We start from the raw sequence: 18,790 nt of genomic DNA on the forward strand, positions 1-18,790 counted from the left end.
AAGGTATCAGCAAGATTTATTCCTCTGGGGAGCCCTGAGAGAGTTTGTTCCATGTCTCTTTTTCGGTGGTTGCTTGCAGTCCTTGGCACTTTTAGGTTTATAGATACATCACCACAACCTCTGCCTTTGTCATCACCTGCACTGTTTCCTGTGTGTCTGTTTCTGTGTCTAAATTTTCATCTTCTTACTAAGAAAGTATAGTCAGCATAAACTCATTGTAAATTGATTGCATCTGCAAAGACCCTGTTTCCAAATAAAGTCACATTCAAAGTCACCAGTTACCTAGGACCGTAACATATTTTTTGATGGGACATAGTTCAACTCAGCAGATGCCGCTTGAGTCAGTTGTGATGTATTGAGCAAGATGGATAAAGATTGAGAAGAATGTTTCTGATAAGAAAACAGTAATGTGGTGCTGGCACGTCTGGGTGGCTTAGTCAGTTAAGCATCTGACTTCAGCTCAGGTCATGATCTCAAGGTTTGTGGGTTCAAGTCCTGAGCCCAGCTCTGTGCTAACAGCTAAGAACCTGGAGCCTGCTTTGGATTCTGTGTCTCCCCTCTCTCTTCCCGTCCCCTGCTCTCTCTCTCTCTCTCTCTCTCTCTCTCTCTATCTTTATCTCTATCTCTATCTCAAAAGTAAAAATAAATATTTAAGAAAAAAGAAGAAAACAGCAAGGTGAAAATTAGAAAAGAAAAACCACTAAAATAGACTCGAGAGGCCAGAAGGGGGAGCTCTCATGCCTAACGCTTGTGGTCAATTGCAGACCCAAAAGGAAAGATATACCTTGCAAGGCCTTTGGACTTCAGCTGCTACTTTTGTATCCCAGCAGAAGGAATAAAGCTTTTCCTTTTCCCCTGGCAACAGCCCAATCACTGAGAGACTCTCAACTCAGCCAGTGAAAAGTCACTATACTCCCAGTTTACTCCAATAAGCTTTTTGTTTATAACAGCCCTTCCAAATTTCTCCTTTCCTCTACAAAAGAGTGCTTCTCTCCTTTGTTCCCCAGATTTACCTATGGTTTTGCTATAGCTTGTTTGTTCTGAATTGCATTTCTCTTCTATTGCCACATAAACTCATTTTTTGCTGGTAAAATAACTGGCAGATTTGTTTTTAAGGTTAACATTAACTGTAGGTAACCGTGTAAAAGCTTCAGTGCTTAACAGTGAGGAGGCTGGGGGAAGTTCAAGGTTAGATGTTCTCAGGCTAGGACAGAGGCAGGGTCAAAGCCAAAGAAGAAAAACATCACGGTAAAAAGTTTAATATTGGGTGCTGGGGGGAGAAATAATGAGTAAAGTTCCAGAGTAGAAGGGAAGGTTTAGGTTTAGAAAAAAATGAATGAGAAAAACAATAAAACACGGGACTTTTCACAATAAAAGAGTCAAAGCGATGTGCTAAAAGAATCAGTGGGAATTTTGAGGTACATAGAGAAAAAGTTTGGAAAATTGACTCTGTTAAGTTACTTGGGTGATCTGTGAGAGATTCTTTAAGCAGAATTGAGCATGCTTAGCCAGTGCCGTGGAATTTTAAACAGAACCACTTCATTCAACCCTAAATTTTGTCTTTTGGACACAGGGAGAATCCAGAAAGTGAGTAAATAAAGCTTTGGCTTTTAATTAACCATGCCAACAGTGCCCAGTGAGATTAATTAGTCTTTCAAATTAAAATGAAATGTGCATTTTTGGTATTTATCTAAGCAAAGTTATCTTTCTGGAGGGGAAGAGATGTCAAATAGTCTGTTATCTGTGTGGACCAGATTCACAGGTAAAGTTTTGTGTGTTGTTTTTTAACTGAAATGCTTGCACATTTCGAAGCTAAAATGACTTCATGGGTGGGTGTTTTCTAAAACAGGTCTTTTCTAAACCAGGGTTCAGGATGGATTCTGTTTCCTTTAATAAAAACATGTAGTCAGAATGTACAGAATGTTTTCTGTAAAGCAGTAAACACCTTACCTAGCAGATCCTAGATAAACTCTGAAGAAACAGACTGCTTAATAATATTTAGTTGTTTGGAGAAGCCCCAAGAGTGTTCTCCTGGTAAAGTCACATAAAATGAAGTTGAACCAAGTTATCGAATGGTTATAAGACCTCATGGGGATTAATTCTTTACGCCCACAACGAATATCTGGGAACACTGTAATGGTACAACTCTTTGAAACATTTGAGTTTTTATTCTGAGCTTCTCAAGCACAATGCATCAGTCTCTGCTGCGAAGAATTTTGCTTTCAGTTCCCCACCCCTCATTAACACCTGCTCTCTAGTGTAGGCAGGCAACAACGGAAAAGGGTGAACCATGATCTGTTCCTCCTCTTGCTCTACTTTATAGCATGAAGAAAAGGTTTTGTGTGGAACAAGGTTAAATTAAAGGTTTTAACAAGATTCAGACATTCCTTTTCCTATGCCTGAATGTCCTATGCTAACCTGAGGAGTTTTTTTTTTTTTTTTTCGATATAGGAAGTTTGTTGTCAAATTGGTTTTGATACAACACCCAGTGCTTATCCCAAAAGGTGCCCTCCTCAATACCCATCACCCACCCTACCCTCCCTCCCACCCCCCATCAACCCTCAGTTTGTCCTCAGTTTTTAAGAGTCCCTTATGCTTTGGCTCTCTTCCACTCTAACCTCTTTTTTTTTTTTCCTTTCCCTCTCCCATGGGTTTCTCTGTTAAATTTCTCAGGATCCACCTAAGAGTGAAAACATATGGTATCTGTCTTTCTCTGTATGGCTTATTTCACTTAGCATCACACTCTCCAGTTCCATCCACGTTGCTACAAAGGGCCATATTTCATTCTTTCTCATTGCCACGTAGTACTCCATTGTGTATATAAACCACAGTTTCTTTATCCATTCATCAGTTGATGGACATTTAGGCTCTTTCCATAATTTGGCTATTGTTGAGAGTGCTGCTCTAAACATTGGGGTACAAGTGCCCCTATGCATCAGTACTCCTGTATCCCTTGGGTAAATTCCTAGCAGTGCTATTGCTGGGTCATAGGGTAGGTCTATTTTTAATTTTTTGAGGAACCTCCACACTGTTTTCCAGAGTGGCTGCACCAATTTGCATTCCCACCAACAGTGCAAGAGGGTTCCCGTTTCTCCACATCCTCTCCAGCATCTATAGTCTCCTGATTTGTTCATTTTGGCCACTCTGACTGGCATGAGGTGATATCTGGGTGTGGCTTTGATTTGTATTTCCCTGATGAGGAGCGACGTTGAACATCTTTTCATGTGCCTGTTGGCCATCCAGATGTCTTCTTTAGAGAAGTGTCTATTCATGTTTTCTGCCCATTTCTTCACTGGGTTATTTGTTTTTTGGGTGTGGAGTTTGATGAGCTCTTTATAGATTTTGGATACTAGCCCTTTGTCTGATATGTCATTTGAAAATATCTCTTCCCATTCCGTTGGTTGCCTTTTAGTTTTGTTGCTTGTTTCCTTTGCTGTGCAGAAACTTTTTATCTTCATAAGGTCCCAGTAGTTCATTTTTGTTTTTAATTCCCTTGCCTTTGGGGATGTGTCAAGTAAGAAATTGCTACGGCTGAGGTCAGAGAGGTCTTTTCCTGCTTTCTTAACCTGAGGAGTTTCACTTTGGTGAGGATATGCAAGAAATATGGAAAAAGGAACCCAGCTGTAGAAGATAGGTGTAATCCCGGATTTCTGTTTGCACATCAAGGGTTTGCCAAACACATCGGTTTTTAATTGCCTCGGGAATTAGGTGTTTAAGTTTCACCTGTTTGTTTTCTTTACTCGCATTCAGAAACATCCACTAATTTTACTTCCCTTTGTGATTTTAATATTTACATATTTCTGTGTCAGCTTTGTTTATTACTGGCACATGCATAGGCATGTTTAGTACTATTCTTTTTTTTTTTTTTAATCTTTTTTTTTTTAATTTTTTTTTCAACGTTTATTTATTTTTGGGACAGAGAGAGACAGAGCACGAACGGGGGAAGGGCAGAGAGAGAGGGAGACACAGAATTGGAAACAGGCTCCAGGCTCTGAGCCATCAGCCCAGAGCCCGACGCAGGGCTCGAACTCACGGACCGCGAGATCGTGACCTGGCTGAAGTCGGACGCTTAACCGACTGCGCCACCCAGGCGCCCCTGTTTAGTACTATTCTTAATAGCCAAACATTCCATAGTAGATTATGTTAAGGTCAGTGTTTTTGGTGAGACCTACCAACTGTTTTCACTGTTTTATAAATGATTAGTTTGTCATTACCTGATGGTCCAGGGCCATTTCTTCATCATGGATGCTAATTTTCAAAATGATGATCAATTCTATAAATTGGTCACCTCTGTAAAATCAATGTTTTTGCTATTTGTAATGCTCTTTACTTACATCTTCATAATCCTCACTGTATTTATCTTGTTAGAAACCTTTCTGGCTTATTTTAAGTACATATGTTGAGTGTTTGCCAGGCATTTCTGTCTCAATTTCCAGCCCCAAAAGCCAGGATTTTATGAGCATTGTGTAATGTAAGTTAGGGCAGCTGACTTGTTAGTCCTTTTGTCAGCCAGGAATCCAGAGGATGTGTTGGTTTGAAAGGTGTGTTCTCTGTCATTGATTTTAAATTAACCTTCAAAGCTCAGCCCAATTCCTAAACCTCTTGTTGATTCTTCTCTTCCTCTAAGTAAGTCATGTTCTCCTCTGGGCTCACATAACACTAGTGACATTATAGAACTTGTTCTAGCCAGTTAAATCATGTCAAGGTGTTTAAATATCTTTTTCTCAAGACAACCTGAGAGCTTATTGAGAGCAGAGAATTTTTATTTATCAAGCATCTTTTATGTGCTAGCTACTATGGAACATGGATATACTTACTCCTTTATCACAGACGAGACCATTGTGGCTCCAATTTATATAGTCAGTTGATGAAGGAATCAGGATGTGAAGCTGGGTCTGCTGTTGCCCCATTGCCTGCTCAGTGGTTGGCATAAACTCTGTGCAGACTCGGGACAGAGATCAGAGTTCACCTGAGGCATGTAGTGCCTCATACAATTATCCACTCCAACCAACAGTGTCCACTTTTTTAGCTGTTCCTTGTTCATTAAGGCCACAAGCTTCATCTCTTAGGGGAGGCTTTCTTCCTTGTCTTATATTAATATGTTTATTCATTGTTCATTATTCATTCCTTTTTTATTTTTTTAAATTTTTTCTAATGTTTATTTATTTTTGAGAGAGACAGAGCGCAAGCAGGGGAGGCACAGAGAAAGAGAGAGACACAGAATCCGAAGCAGGCTCCAGGCTCTGAGCTGTCAGCACTGAGCCCTACATGAGGCTCAAACTCACAAACCATGAGAACATGACCAGAGCTGAAGAAGGACGCTTAACCGACTGAGCCATCCAAGCACCCCTCATTCATTCCTTTAATACATAATTATTAGGTCACTATATAACTGGCCTTGTTCTATTGCATAAAATAAAATGACAAAAATTCCTGTTTTAATGGATTTTATATTTTCATCAAGGAGACTGACAATAAAAAAATAAACTACATGGGTGACATATGTTACAAGGTGATAAGTGCTAAGGAAAAATGAAAAGTAGATCAGTATAAAAAAGTGGGGTATATGGTTAGAAGACAGTATTAAATAGGAAGTGAGGTTCAAGATTCTAGAGAAATCAAGATTTGAACAAAACCCTGAAGGAAGTATATTCCAGGCAGAGGAAACAGCTAGAGCAAATGCTGTAAGGTAGGAGTATGTCCACTGTGTTGGAGAAGTATCAAGGCTACAAGTGTGTCTAGACTGGAATAAAGGAAGAGTATATTACCTAATGAGGGAATAGAATGGTCCTATAACATAGGCATCTGACCCTGCTTTAACACTGTATATGCAAGAAACACCCAGTGCCTCCGAACTGATAAGTTTGGATTGCTCAGTGGTTTTAGCCCATATTTGTCTTCATCAAGTATTCCTCCAAAAATCATTGGTACCATCTAAGCTTAGAATATTGCTTCAGCCAGGTTCAACCACACTCACTCATATGGATGTCTGTCTCTATAGTGTTTTGGTCAATTACTTCCTTTACATTATATTGACCACACTTGATAGAAACTGCTTATACAACTCATAGCAGGTACTCAGGAGATGTTTGTTGAATGAATGGGGACAGGTTCAATCTTATAACACAGATGGATACCCCCACCAGTAAATAAATTTGTGTTCTGGTTGTAGACATAAGCTACGTATTTACTTATGTTGAATTAAATATCAAGTATATGGCTGAGTGTTGATTAAATGCTGATTACTTTTCAATGTATCCATGTTCCATCAAAGTCAGAGAAATCAAGGAAAATTTCCAATTCTGTACCCTCAGAAACATTTTCTTGTTCTTAATAAAAATAGCTTGTTTCACCTTGAGCAGAGTCACCAGTTAAAAAGAAGTATTTAAACCTAATTTCAAGGGAAAAAATATTTCCTTTTTAGCTGATATGTTTATGTCTACAGTATAGTGATTTTATTGCCTTGGTACAATCTTCAGCTTCACATGTCAACTGCATAGTTACTCCCTTTGTTGGACTTAACCTTATTTATGATGGTAATTTGTTTCCTTAGCTTTTCTGTAACTCAGTCAGCCTGTGGCATTTACTATTATTATAGTGGATGTAAATCAGAGTCCCCAAATATATCTCAACCTTTTCTTGACAGTTTGAAATGACTTCTGTACAATTACAAATGCAGTAGATTGCTCCTAGCATGCAGGTATAAAACTTTTATAAATTTATTTTTTAATTAATCTATAATAATATATAAATGCAAAATAACCGTTTTGAAAATATGAGGTGAAATGTATTTTAAATTTCATAGGAAAAGCTAACTGGGAGCATTTTACTTGCTCTTGGTCATCTTTTGCTCAAAAACAAATTCTTTAAATCTGAGGTAAATATATGTATAGATCTATGAGATGTCAAAGCATCAATAAAGAATAATTACCCACTTTAAGTAGGAAATTAGGTAATAATTATTTTAATTGCCCTATCAATTTAAATCCATTTTCCATTTATTTCAACAACTATTATAGTTAATTTAACAAAAAATTATTTCATTTCAAATGTAATTTCAGAGCTGTTACCTTATAATTTACTATGCCATTATTTCTCCATTATCTAATAATTTATGCCATTAAGAACCCTATTCAACATTTATTCAATAAAAGTGTAGTGGAAATGGAGTTTATTGAAGTAGTTTCTTTGTTGTCATATAAAGTGCCAAAAAATTTTATGATTGTTTTATTGTAAAATGGGTATGTTTCTTTTTTAAACAAGATAGCTAGGTGGATGGTTTGTTAAAAAAAAAAATTCTTAAACCAAGTAAGTTATAGAAATTTCCTATGCCTTTAGTAACAAATCCTTTGATTTATATCTTTATGAGTAATTTGCGTGGTAATTATTATAATTTGAAATGTAATGAATAAATATGCTACAAGTATTGCACTGAATTGTAGTCAATCATATTCTGAAAAGGATTTTTTTATTTTTACACTTTAAAAAGTCTATCAGTCATTCTTTGAAAATGGCTCCATAAAGATTTTTAAAATAACTCTATTTTTATCATTCCATAGTTTAATATAAATAAAAGTTTTGTCAGCTATATTACAGTATACATTTATCTCTCAAAATTGGAAACAGCCATGTTTAAAATGATCTGATATTCTGTAATTTGTTATAAAAATAATAGAGTCACACTATATGATCTATTTTTGCTTCTTTAGACTTTGTACAGGAATGATTAATTTCTTGTGTGTTACAAGTCTTACTATCAGTTAATAAGTGCCAGGAAGTATGAAAGTATGACAGGGTGGACGCAGAAGAAAATACAAAAGACAAGCATCTCATTTCTTTTTGCCTTAACTTCTCTCTGAAATTATTACATAAATATCTAATGTATCTTCCTTGTGGCTCTTGTCTCAGAATTTGTGGAATTTTCTAATAGCTGTGCTTTTAATCTTGAAATATCAAGAGTATCTAGGTCTCTACCCAGATGATTGGCAATACTTCTGTTCTCTGTGCTAGAGTAACAACAACAACAACGAAGAGCTCATAAACTCAACAGTACAAGACTGTACTTGGGCTTTGCCCAGCTCACCCAGGATTCTTCCACATCCTTTTGCCTGATCCCTATTCTGGCCAGTCACCCATTATGACCTAATTATCTAGGCAACAGCAGTTAGGTGTACAGTCTTGGAATAGAACAAAACTAATGACCACGTGGGCTTGACTAAAAAAGCTTTGCCTCCTTAGCATTAATCAATAAACTTTCAAATATTTAAAGAACAAAATCAATTGAAGTAGAATCCTTACTATCATTTATTACTGTTGTAGTAAACTGAGGATTAATTTTTTAGACTGTTTTAATATGGCTAATTTAATATGGCTAATATTAAATTTTGTTTTTTCTGTTTCTTTCCCATAGGTTTAGGCTTCAGTATTGCAGGAGGTGTGGGGAACCAACACATTCCCGGAGACAACAGCATTTATGTAACTAAAATTATAGATGGGGGAGCTGCACAGAAAGATGGAAGGTTGCAAGTGGGAGATAGACTGCTAATGGTAAGTGTGACTCATGCAAAACTATGTATTTATAAAGCTCTTGTTTCCCAATGTATGACTGTGTTAGTTCAGGCTGTCATAACAAAATACAATAGACAAGGTGACTTCCACAACAAAAAATTTATTTTACTCAGAGTTCTGGAAGCTGGGAAGTTCAAGGTCAAGGTTCTGGCCCATTCAGTTCCTGGTGAGATCTCTCTTCCTGCTTGCAGACAACCATCTTCTTGTTGCATCCTCAGATGGCCTTTCTCTGTGCTTATGCTGAGAGAGATCTCTCTTTCTCTTCTTACGAGGCCCCCAGTCCTATTGGGTTAGGACTACACCCTTACCTCATTTAATTAATAACCTTAATTACTGTCTAAAGACTCTATCTCCAAGTATAGTCATATTGGGGGTTAGAACTTCAACATATGAATTCGGGAGAATGGCCACATTTAATTCATAACAGTGATTGCTGGCAGAAATAGGACAGAAGGGAGAGCAGATTTTGTGGTGGGAGATTTCAATTGTATCTGCTTTATTGACATTTTAAAAACAAATCTGAATTTTCACTAGTTTTTGTAGATACAGCAAGACACAGAGATTATGTTTTTTTTTTTTCCAATGTAACCCATTAGCCAGAGAGTGTTACATTCAAACTGCTAGAGAGGTGGGCTTTGCATAACAAAGGGGACTCCACTATCTGGTTTATTGTTAGATACATTTCAGTGTCTCCCTGTGGTCCCTTATTCAACAGTGTAGACAGTATAAGCAGTCCCTGATTTCCCACAATTCATTATATGACTTCTGTCTCTCATATGAGGACTTTAAGAGACAAAACAGATGAACATAAGGGAAGGGAAGCAAAAATAATATAAAAATAGGGAGGGGGACAAAACAAAAGAAACTCACAAATATGGAGAACACTGAGGGTTGCTGGAGGGGTTTTGGGAGGGGGGATGGGCTAAATGGGTAAGGGGCATTAAGGAATCTACTCCTGAAATCATTGCTTCACTATATACTAATTTGGATGTAAATTTTAAGAAATAAAAAATAAAGTTAAAATATATGACTTCTGTCACATGTGTAAATGGATCCCTTCCCCCTCTCCCCTCAGACAGAATTTTTACAGCTATTTTATATGCCAGCTGCCTACATGCTTCAGGAGCCTTGAGCAATGACTGACACTAACACATGGCTGCCCTTTCTAAGTCATAGAGTTATATGATAAATAAAAGCAAAATTAAGGCAGCATATCAGCAGTAAAAATTTGGGATTGCACTTAATAAAACTTCTTTATCTCCATTTACTGTTTTATACAAAATCTACAAGATAATCATCAAATACAGAAAAATAATAGAAGAGAGTTCTCAAGTAAGATAAGTATATTCCTTTCTAGTCATATGTCTGCCCTTGTAAAACATGGCCTCTAATCACTGCAAGGAGCCGTTATCTCCAACACACGTTTGGAAAAGATCAACCTATATTCTTGACAGAACTGCGGTTTCTGTGATGTGCAAGTTTTGGAGGTTGAACCTCACAGTGCATTATGCCCACTTCCCTGGGCTTTAGACAGCTTGTCTTTTGCCCCATTTGTCTAGTTTCGTAGTTGTCAGTGACCTTGGTGTTGAATTTTCTGAATAAGACCTTTATAATAATCTTGATAACTAGTATTTATTTGGCATGTTCCATGTCTTTAAAAGTCATTTTTTGTAATATATGTTTATCACAGCAACCTATTCTATTTAAACAAAAAGGAACTGAGGTATGGAGATGTTTCTTAACTTGTCCATGGTCATATAGTTAACAATGGACAGAACTGGATTTCAAATCCAGGCACTCTGGCTTGTCACCACTAAGCATGGGCTGTGATTTGTTTTCTAGAATTTGTCAATCAATTCTTTCCTTCCTTTTTTTATCTTTCATTCAGTCATTCATTAATTCCTTTATTTAACAAGTAATATGTTGAATACTTTACCACGTCCCAGGCAATAGCCACTACATAGGAAGGAACATAGGAAGGAGAAAATGTATGGGCAAAGTGGATGGGCAAAAAATGTGGCATTAATGACTTCAAAGTTGCAACTAGGAGTTTTGGCTTCTTTACCACCTGGTCGCTATCATTTTCTTTTTTTTAAACCTTTTTGTTGCTGTTGTTGTATGGCTGACATATAAAAAGCTTTACATACTTACTGTATACAGGTCCATGAATTTGGGTGTTAATTATATACCCAAGAAACCATCATCATTATCAAGGCTGTAAATATATTCACCATTTCTCAAAGCTTTTTTTCACTCCTACTATTATTCTTTTGTGCTTGTATGTGGTGAGAACAATTAATGTAAGATCTACCCTCTTGGTAAATTTTAAGTATGGAATACATTATTGTTTAGCAGTAGCCACTATGCTGTACAGTAGAACTACTATTTTTATTCTTGAGACATTCTGCATTTTTTGGTTTGCTGGTTGTTAGTTGTTTTTTTTTTTTGTTTTATTTTATTCTTGTTTTTGTTTTTGCCTTTAATGTAAAAGTTTTTTTTTATGATGTTATGTCTTCTGAACCAGAAAAGTATTTTCGAGGTATAAGACCTAACAACTTCTCTCAAGAATATGAACTTTATTGTTTATTGACTCATGAATAAAATAAGCCACGGTATCCATCTTTTATACAGCACTAACTTTGAGAAATGGAGAGAACAGTTTCATTCTAAATTAATGACTCATTAATGACACATTTGACCTTAGACTCATTATTCTGTAAGAGTTTGGTTGTAGACAACTCTTTTGGTATTTCTTCAGCTGCTGCTATGATAATATCATGCTAGATGCTGTGTGCTGATTTCCTGAAGTTCTGTTTAAATGTCTAGCTTTACTTTAAAATTCTTAAAAAACAAAAAAACCCTCAAAGTCTAAATAATTCTGACAAAGGATTTTCCAGGCACCATGCTATTTTTCCATTACCATTTTCTTGATATTCATCATACATGTAATAATTTCAAAAATAGCTGAGACATAATCTTTAACTATTTTGAGTTTTAAAGCATATTTTTTTTAAAAAATGAACTTTCAACAATAATGGGCCTCTCCTCTCTTATGTAAGGAAAACATAATTAGTATTTCCAAGGCAACTGCAAAGCGGAATCTAGAAATGAAAGAAAATGATTCATTTTATAATATTCTGAAAGAAAAATAATGCTGAGGAAAAGAATAAAAAAAATCCCAGAAGTGCTCCCAAAGGACCAATTATCTTGCTTCAACCCAAAAATATTTATTAGTGCTCTCCTTCTGTCAATCCTTTCCACCACCTTTTCTCTTTATTACCTACATTCGTATCATCTTTACCTTTGTCCTTTTCCACTCTCCTCCCCCAAAGGAAGTACAAATAATTTGGATTCCATGATTTACCAGCTGTACCACACTCTGTATATTTTTCTCTAAATAGATATTCTTTGTAAAGCAATTTGCACCACTCCCTCCTCTCACTTCTTAGGAAAACTTCCCCTGTATTTCATTCATAGTTCTGTAAGCAAACTGGTCTAAAGTGAAATTCCATGAATTTCCTCATACTATCAATGGTGGGTACTTTTTTCCCCCTTAAGTACTTCATATATGTCAGAATTGAGAAGTGTTTGTCTTAGATGTTATCTTATTCCAACTCATTTGGTACATCAGAAGCTACAAAATGGAGATGCGAAGTAGTCCCTCACCTCTGCTAGAACAGATGAAGAGTTGAGAACTTAATGCTTTTTGGAAGCTATCCATTAAATACCAGCCATCATTAGATTTTCTTTTCTTAAAATTATATCAAAATACATTTCTCTGTGCATTTCTTGTTTTATTCATAGCTCTGTCCCTTGGAGACAGAAAGGTAAAGACGAATTCCTCTTCTGCATTTGTTTGAAAAGTTAGGTCTTGCCACTTCTCCCTCACTCAGTGTTTTAAGATGCTTTACACAGTTTCTCTCACTTTGCACTAAATTTTACCACATATCCATTTATCTTCAATAAATAGATTACCCTTTTAACAAAACTTTTAATTCCTCAGAATGTTATCGCCCCACTTTGAAAACCACAGACAATATTGTAGCATCTGACCTTTGTTTTTTAATTATTTTTTTAATGTTCATTTATTTTTGTGAGAGAGACAGAGTGTAAGCGGGGGAGGGGCAGAAAGAGGGAGACACAGAACCAGAAGGAGGCTTCAGGCTCTGAGCTATCAGCCCAGAGCTTGACATGGGGTTTGAACCCAGGAATCGCAAGATCATGACCTGAGCCAAAGTTGGTCTCCTGAGCCACCCAGGTATCCCTGTCGTGTCTGACCTTTACATTTATTCTACTATAAAGAAAAAATTACCCTGCTTATCACCTTTGCAATAAGAGTTTTAGTGTTTCAAGTAAGATGACTTTATTTTTTGAGTGCAAGTGAGGAAGAGGCAGAGAGAAGAGAGGGAGAAAGAGAAGTGGGGCTCACCCAAAGTGGGGCTCGAGCTTACCTGAAGGGGGGCCCAAACTCACAAACTGAGATCATGACCTGAGCCAAAGCCACATGCTTAACTGACTGAGCCACCCAAGCACCCAAGTACCCAAGTAAAATGACTTTTTTTAATGTCAGGCCTCTGATGTTTCATGGGACACCCGGAATGGTGTATGTTCCCTTTATCAAAATAATATATTTTTTAAATTCCCTTGCTGCTTGGCCCTTATTATCATTCACTAGATTTTGTTTTTTATTTTGTTAAATGACAATGCCATCTGATTTTTACTTATTGTACCTGTAGTTTAGTGTTGTAATTGTAGACTAAATAGATTAGCTGTTGGCCTTGATTTCTTGGAACAGATGGTCAGAGATTAACAGTATTGATAATTTTTAAATTCATTCACATATTTATGCACACTGGTTTTTATTAAGCTCTATTAATATGATGCATAGGGCCACATTGATTACAGAAATGTGATCATCTTCATTGTTTTTCTACACGATACCAGAAACTTCGAATCCAGGGTCATCTGACTCTTCTTTACAGGTATAACGTGAGCTGTTAATTGTCAAAACCCTCATCACACAGTGATTGAAACTTTATATATAGTCTTAGTCACTTGTTTCCATAACCTTTGCTTGACATACAAAGAAAAAAAAGTTGTCAGTCAGAGAACTTTTACTTTATTTGCAGAAAATAAGTCTATGTTTTCTTTCCTTAAAGGGAAGCTGTAGACAAGGCGAAAGTAACAGAGGCACTGAAGTCAAGTGGAAAGACAGTGGACTCAGAGACAGGATAATTGAATTCAAGTCCCAGGCAGCTAGAATTAACTGACCCAGTTGACCTTGGACAAGTCATGTACATCTTTGCTCTTCTGTTTTGGCCTCTATACCATGGCAGCAGTGCCTTGGATCAGTGTTTCCTAATGTCTTTTAAATATTGATCTCATTACCGTATCGCACAAAAAGGGTCAGTGGTCACATAAGTTTGGGGAATTCTACAGCCTGTATCTCACCTCTGAGATATTCTCAATGAACTTAAGTACATTGAAAGGTTGGTGAAGTCCTATAGTCAAGGAACTAACTTAATTTGAACACTATAATTTTCCAACCTATTTTATTAGGGAACCCTTTTCTTAAAATGAAGTTCATGGAACACTTAGAACTAGTAGTGTTCAATAGAGTACACTCTGGATGTGCTGTGTGTGAGCACATCTTATTCTTATTTCAAAATTAATATCCTATGTAAGGACATTGAGTGAATTTAGAGAATGTGAGTGGAAACAATACAATTTTCTGAACGATTTACATTATTCTTTTTGGTGATTCACAAAATCACCTAGTTTCACCCAAATATTAATAAGAAAATCATCTTGAAGACAATGCAAATATGTAGAATTTTTATTTATTTTTTTAGAGAGAGAGAGATCACTAATGGGGGAGATGGGCAAAGGGAGAGAGAGAGAGAGAGAGTGAGAGAGAGAGAGAGAGAGAGAGAGAGAGAGAGAGAGAGAGAATCCCAAGCAGGGTCCATGCTCAGTTCAGAGTCTGAGGTAGGGCTTAATCCCATGATCCTAGGATCATTACCTGAGCAGAACTCAAGATTTGGGCGCTCACTCAACGAACTAAGCCACCCAGATGCCGCAATATGTAGAAATTTCTGAATAATGAACAGGATTTTAAAACATTTTCATTTGTAAGATGAACCTTAGATAAGAACAAAGACCTGTAACAGTCTCTCCATGTGGCTCTTTCCTGCCACCGGCACACGAAAGAGCCTTTCACCTGCAGCACCCACACAGCCCTCCCTCTAACACCTAAGAGATGGATAGGGCAGTCATTTCTGTTATTCTTATTTTCCAGAAGAGAAATTTGGAGCTCAGAAATGACAATGGGATTCCCAATATGACATAACTAATAAATTGGGAAATCAGATTCAGACCTAGATTTCAATGTCCCAAAGCCACATTCCTTCCAAAAGTTTAGTCAGCTCTTCTGGCTTTTAATCTTGCTTTCATATTTGAATCTCATGCTAAGATCACTATGGAGGCCCAGGCCTCAGTCAACCCTGCACAATCAAATCAGAATCTCTGAGGTAGGCGCTGTACTTCATTTTATTTTATTTTTTTAAGTTTTCCCTGTGATTCCAGGGTATAGCCAGGTCAAGTACCACAGTCCTTCCTTGATCCTCTTCACATTCTAGCCTGCTCTGCTGCTGTTCCAGTGCTTCTCCCAAGGGTGACTTTGGTGGTAACACTCATTCTGTCAAGCTGGTAGGTACAGCATCATTTAGAATTTTCCAACAATGGACTAAAAGGCATTTAGAAATAGTTCACACTTCAAATTTTATCCTCTGCAGTTAAGGTACTTTCTGAAACACCAGGAGAAACAATCTGGAGAATTATTTCTTGGACTGTGTTCTAACTTTTCTCAAATGTAATAAAGTAACAATTCACTGCAAATGTAGTGACCTATTTTACGTAAGTATTAAAACCATTATATTATTTTTTATTTATTTTGCTCATATTTGGTTTAATAACTGTTTATAGAATTTGCTCTCTAGGTAACATATATTGGTACCTACTACAGAGCAATAGTTTTAAAATTATTTTAATAGCACATTCCAGCAGTAAAACACAAAAAGTTGCCTCTAATATATGTATATTTCTCTACTTGAAGTTGCACACATATATCACACTGCTAATACATGATGCACATTTTAAAATGTACATAAAAATAGAAAGATGAAAATCAGTGTGATAAATATTAATAGAAGTTCAGATACTTCTTCATGTATCCAGTGGGTTGCCTTGGGGTTCATATCATACTGTTCATTTTGGTGATTACTGCTGTAGAGGAAGCTGGAGTCAGTCAAAACATCATTGTTGCTTGTTCTGTCTATATACGGAATAAAAAGTTAAGAAATGCATCAACAATTATGGAGGAGGAAGAAATTAACACTGCTGGAGCTTGTGTCCCTTATAATGTGATGTGACCCAGTGTTCACATTCTGTACCGGCTTTCATCCTTATGTCTCATACCTGCCACAGAGTGAGTGTCCCATAAATAGGTGCTGTTTGTTGAATGACCTTCTTTTCTTACCCTTTCATCTCTGACTCAACATAAATGTAAAATAGAAACTTGGGGTGCCTGGGGTCAGTTAAGTGTCTGACTCTTGTTCTCAGCTTGGGTCCTGACCTCAGGGTTGTCGGTGCAGGTCCTGACTTGGGCTCCATGCTGGGCATAGAGCCTACTTCAAAAATAAATAAATAAAACTCAATATGAATGCTTCATTCTTCCTATAAAATAGGCAATTGTGATAGCTCTTCCTTTCGAATACCACATTGTTATTTTTAACTTAGCTAATTGTTTCAACATTTATTAAGTGCCCATTATTTATAGTGCATCAGTTGGGGAGTACAAAGACAAAAACACTCTAATCAGAGAGATGGGGGATAAGCAAAATCTGTGAAGGAGAGTGGGAGATACAGGCTTCCATTATGGAGTGAATAAGTTAGGGGAATAAAAGGTATACCATAGAGAATATAGTCAATGATATTGTAATTGTGTTGCAGTAAGTGTGTTGCATGGTGACAGATGGTAGCTACACTTGTGGTGAGCAAAGCATAGTGTAGAAACCTGTTGAATCACTATGTTGTACACCTGAAACTGCTGTCACATTGTGTAACAAATAATAATAATAAGAAGAACAAGCTAATCATTGCCCTTGAGAAGATTAGTCTTAAGCAGGGAAGAGGCATTGCAAAAGTAAGTGTTGTAGAAGGTAGGGGGTGATGACTTTCACACAAGGAGCCCTGAACACGAAGAAACTATTTTCAGCAGCAGTGTTAGCAAAAGCACTGTGTATGATTGTGATGTTTGATGATTGTATACTGCTTTATCTTACACAGTGTATTTTCCCAATCATAGTATCCCTTCTTTCTCCAAAATGCAAGTAAATCAACAAATGAATTAGTATTATCCCCATTTTGCATATAAGAAAATGAAGGCTCAATAAATATGTTAACTGACCAAAATTCATGCATCTAGGGATTAAAACTAGATGTTATGCTACATTTAAAATTCACTCTCATTATGCCAAATTACCTTCATTTCTAGAAACCCCTAGGTTTAAAATGTGGCTATTCTTAAATTAAGTCATTTCAATTCACTGGGCATGAGAAACCAACTTCCTTCTTTTCTATTCCAATTTGTTTTAACACTCATGAGATCTTGTTATGTGTGCTTCATAATGAAACCACTGTACTTTGTTTCTCTTCTTATTTGAAGCTTTTTTTTTGTTGTTCACTGAAAATATAGAGTTAATTTGGGGCGCCTGGGTGGCTCAGTAGGTTAAGAGTTCGACTTCAGCTCAGGGCATGATCTCGCGGTTAATGAGTTTGAGCCCCACATCAGGCTCTGTGCCGGCAGCTTGGAGCCTGGAGCCTTCTCTCTCTCTCTGCCCCTCCCCTACTCACACTCTGTCTATTTCTCAAAAATAAAATAAAAACATAAATAAATAAATAAATAAATAAATAAATAAATAAATAAAGTATAGAGTTAATTTGATTCGAACCAAAACTAATGCATGATCTTACTGAAAAGATGAAAAAATAAGAAAATATTTTCCAAAGATAGCTATTATTGTTTCCTATTTATTCATAGTACTATTTTTAAAATAAATTTTATTATAACAGTGAATTGCAATGTACTACAGAGATTTTAGTCTTTATGCACATTTATTTTCATATTGTTGACATTAGCACATTAGATTAGTCTCCTTTTTAAATTTAGTTTTTATCTTTTTAATTTTATTAAGTTGTTTTTATTTTAATTCCAGCATAGTTAACATACAGCATTGGTTTCAGATGTACAATATTGTGATTCAACAATTCAATCCATTACTCATTGCTCCTTGCAATGTCTCTCTTATCTAATGACCAGCAATTTTGTCCCCTTTTTCAAAAGTGAACTTTGGAGTTTGTGATTTTTTTTTACAGTGTTTCTAGAGTTCCAACATTTCCTTGTACTTTGTTTATGATAATGTGTGGATCTACCTCCTACTTCCTCCTAGGAACACCATGCTGGTATTCCTGAATAAATATGGAAAAGTCAGCATCTCACCGTCTGTACATTGCCCATTCCTCTTTGTGACCCCTCTCCTGCCCCACACCTCCTACCTTTGTACCATCACATACCTATGTTTGATTCCTGCAACACTGACCATGCTCTCTTGCAAGTTTTTTGTCACCTCTTTCTTTAGCTAGTTTGCCCTCCTTTTTCTCTGCATCGTGGTCATATTGAGTCCTCCCTTTTCTTTTAGAGGAAGTGAGTCCTCTCACCTCCAGCCTCTCTGCTTGGTCTCAGTCCTTGTCCTGTTGCATACATACAGCCAGGCTGTACACATGTCCCTTTCTGTCTAGTGTACCCACAGAAACACTGCATTCAAATGCACATTTTTTTTTTCTGAAATCAGGCCAGTTGTTCAGTGTTCACCATTATAAGCAGATACTTGATGCAAAAGAAAAAAAGAAAAAAGACAATAAAAAACAATGACAGGAGCAACTAGCCAATCAGTATAATGTCCCTTCTCTGAGTACAATCAGCTCCAGCTGTAGGCCCTTTATCTTGAGAGTTCATAGGATAATGCACACACATAATTAACCCAAATAAACCCACTTTCATGAAAAACATTTTGAAGACTTCAGCACAAAAGAGCACTTTTTGGTCCAGATCCTGTACTATTCTGAATTTTTAAAAAGACCGCACAGAGGCCTCATCAACAGT

At 36.7% G+C, this 18,790-nt stretch overlaps 1 protein-coding gene across 27 annotated transcripts in view; it reads left to right on the forward strand.

Moving 5' to 3' along the window:
• Positions 1-18,790, forward strand: part of DLG2 (discs large MAGUK scaffold protein 2) — a 2,054,427-nt gene that overhangs the window by 1,554,063 nt on the left and 481,574 nt on the right. For all 27 annotated transcript variants that reach the window (XM_023239374.2, XM_045039809.1, XM_045039811.1 and 24 more), the window contains one exon: positions 8,411-8,547. In XM_023239374.2, the coding sequence (XP_023095142.1) occupies positions 8,411-8,547 (137 nt within the window). The remainder of the gene's footprint in view (positions 1-8,410; positions 8,548-18,790) is intronic.

Source organism: Felis catus, chromosome D1, assembly GCF_018350175.1.
Source record: "Felis catus isolate Fca126 chromosome D1, F.catus_Fca126_mat1.0, whole genome shotgun sequence".
NCBI lineage: Eukaryota > Metazoa > Chordata > Mammalia > Carnivora > Felidae > Felis > Felis catus.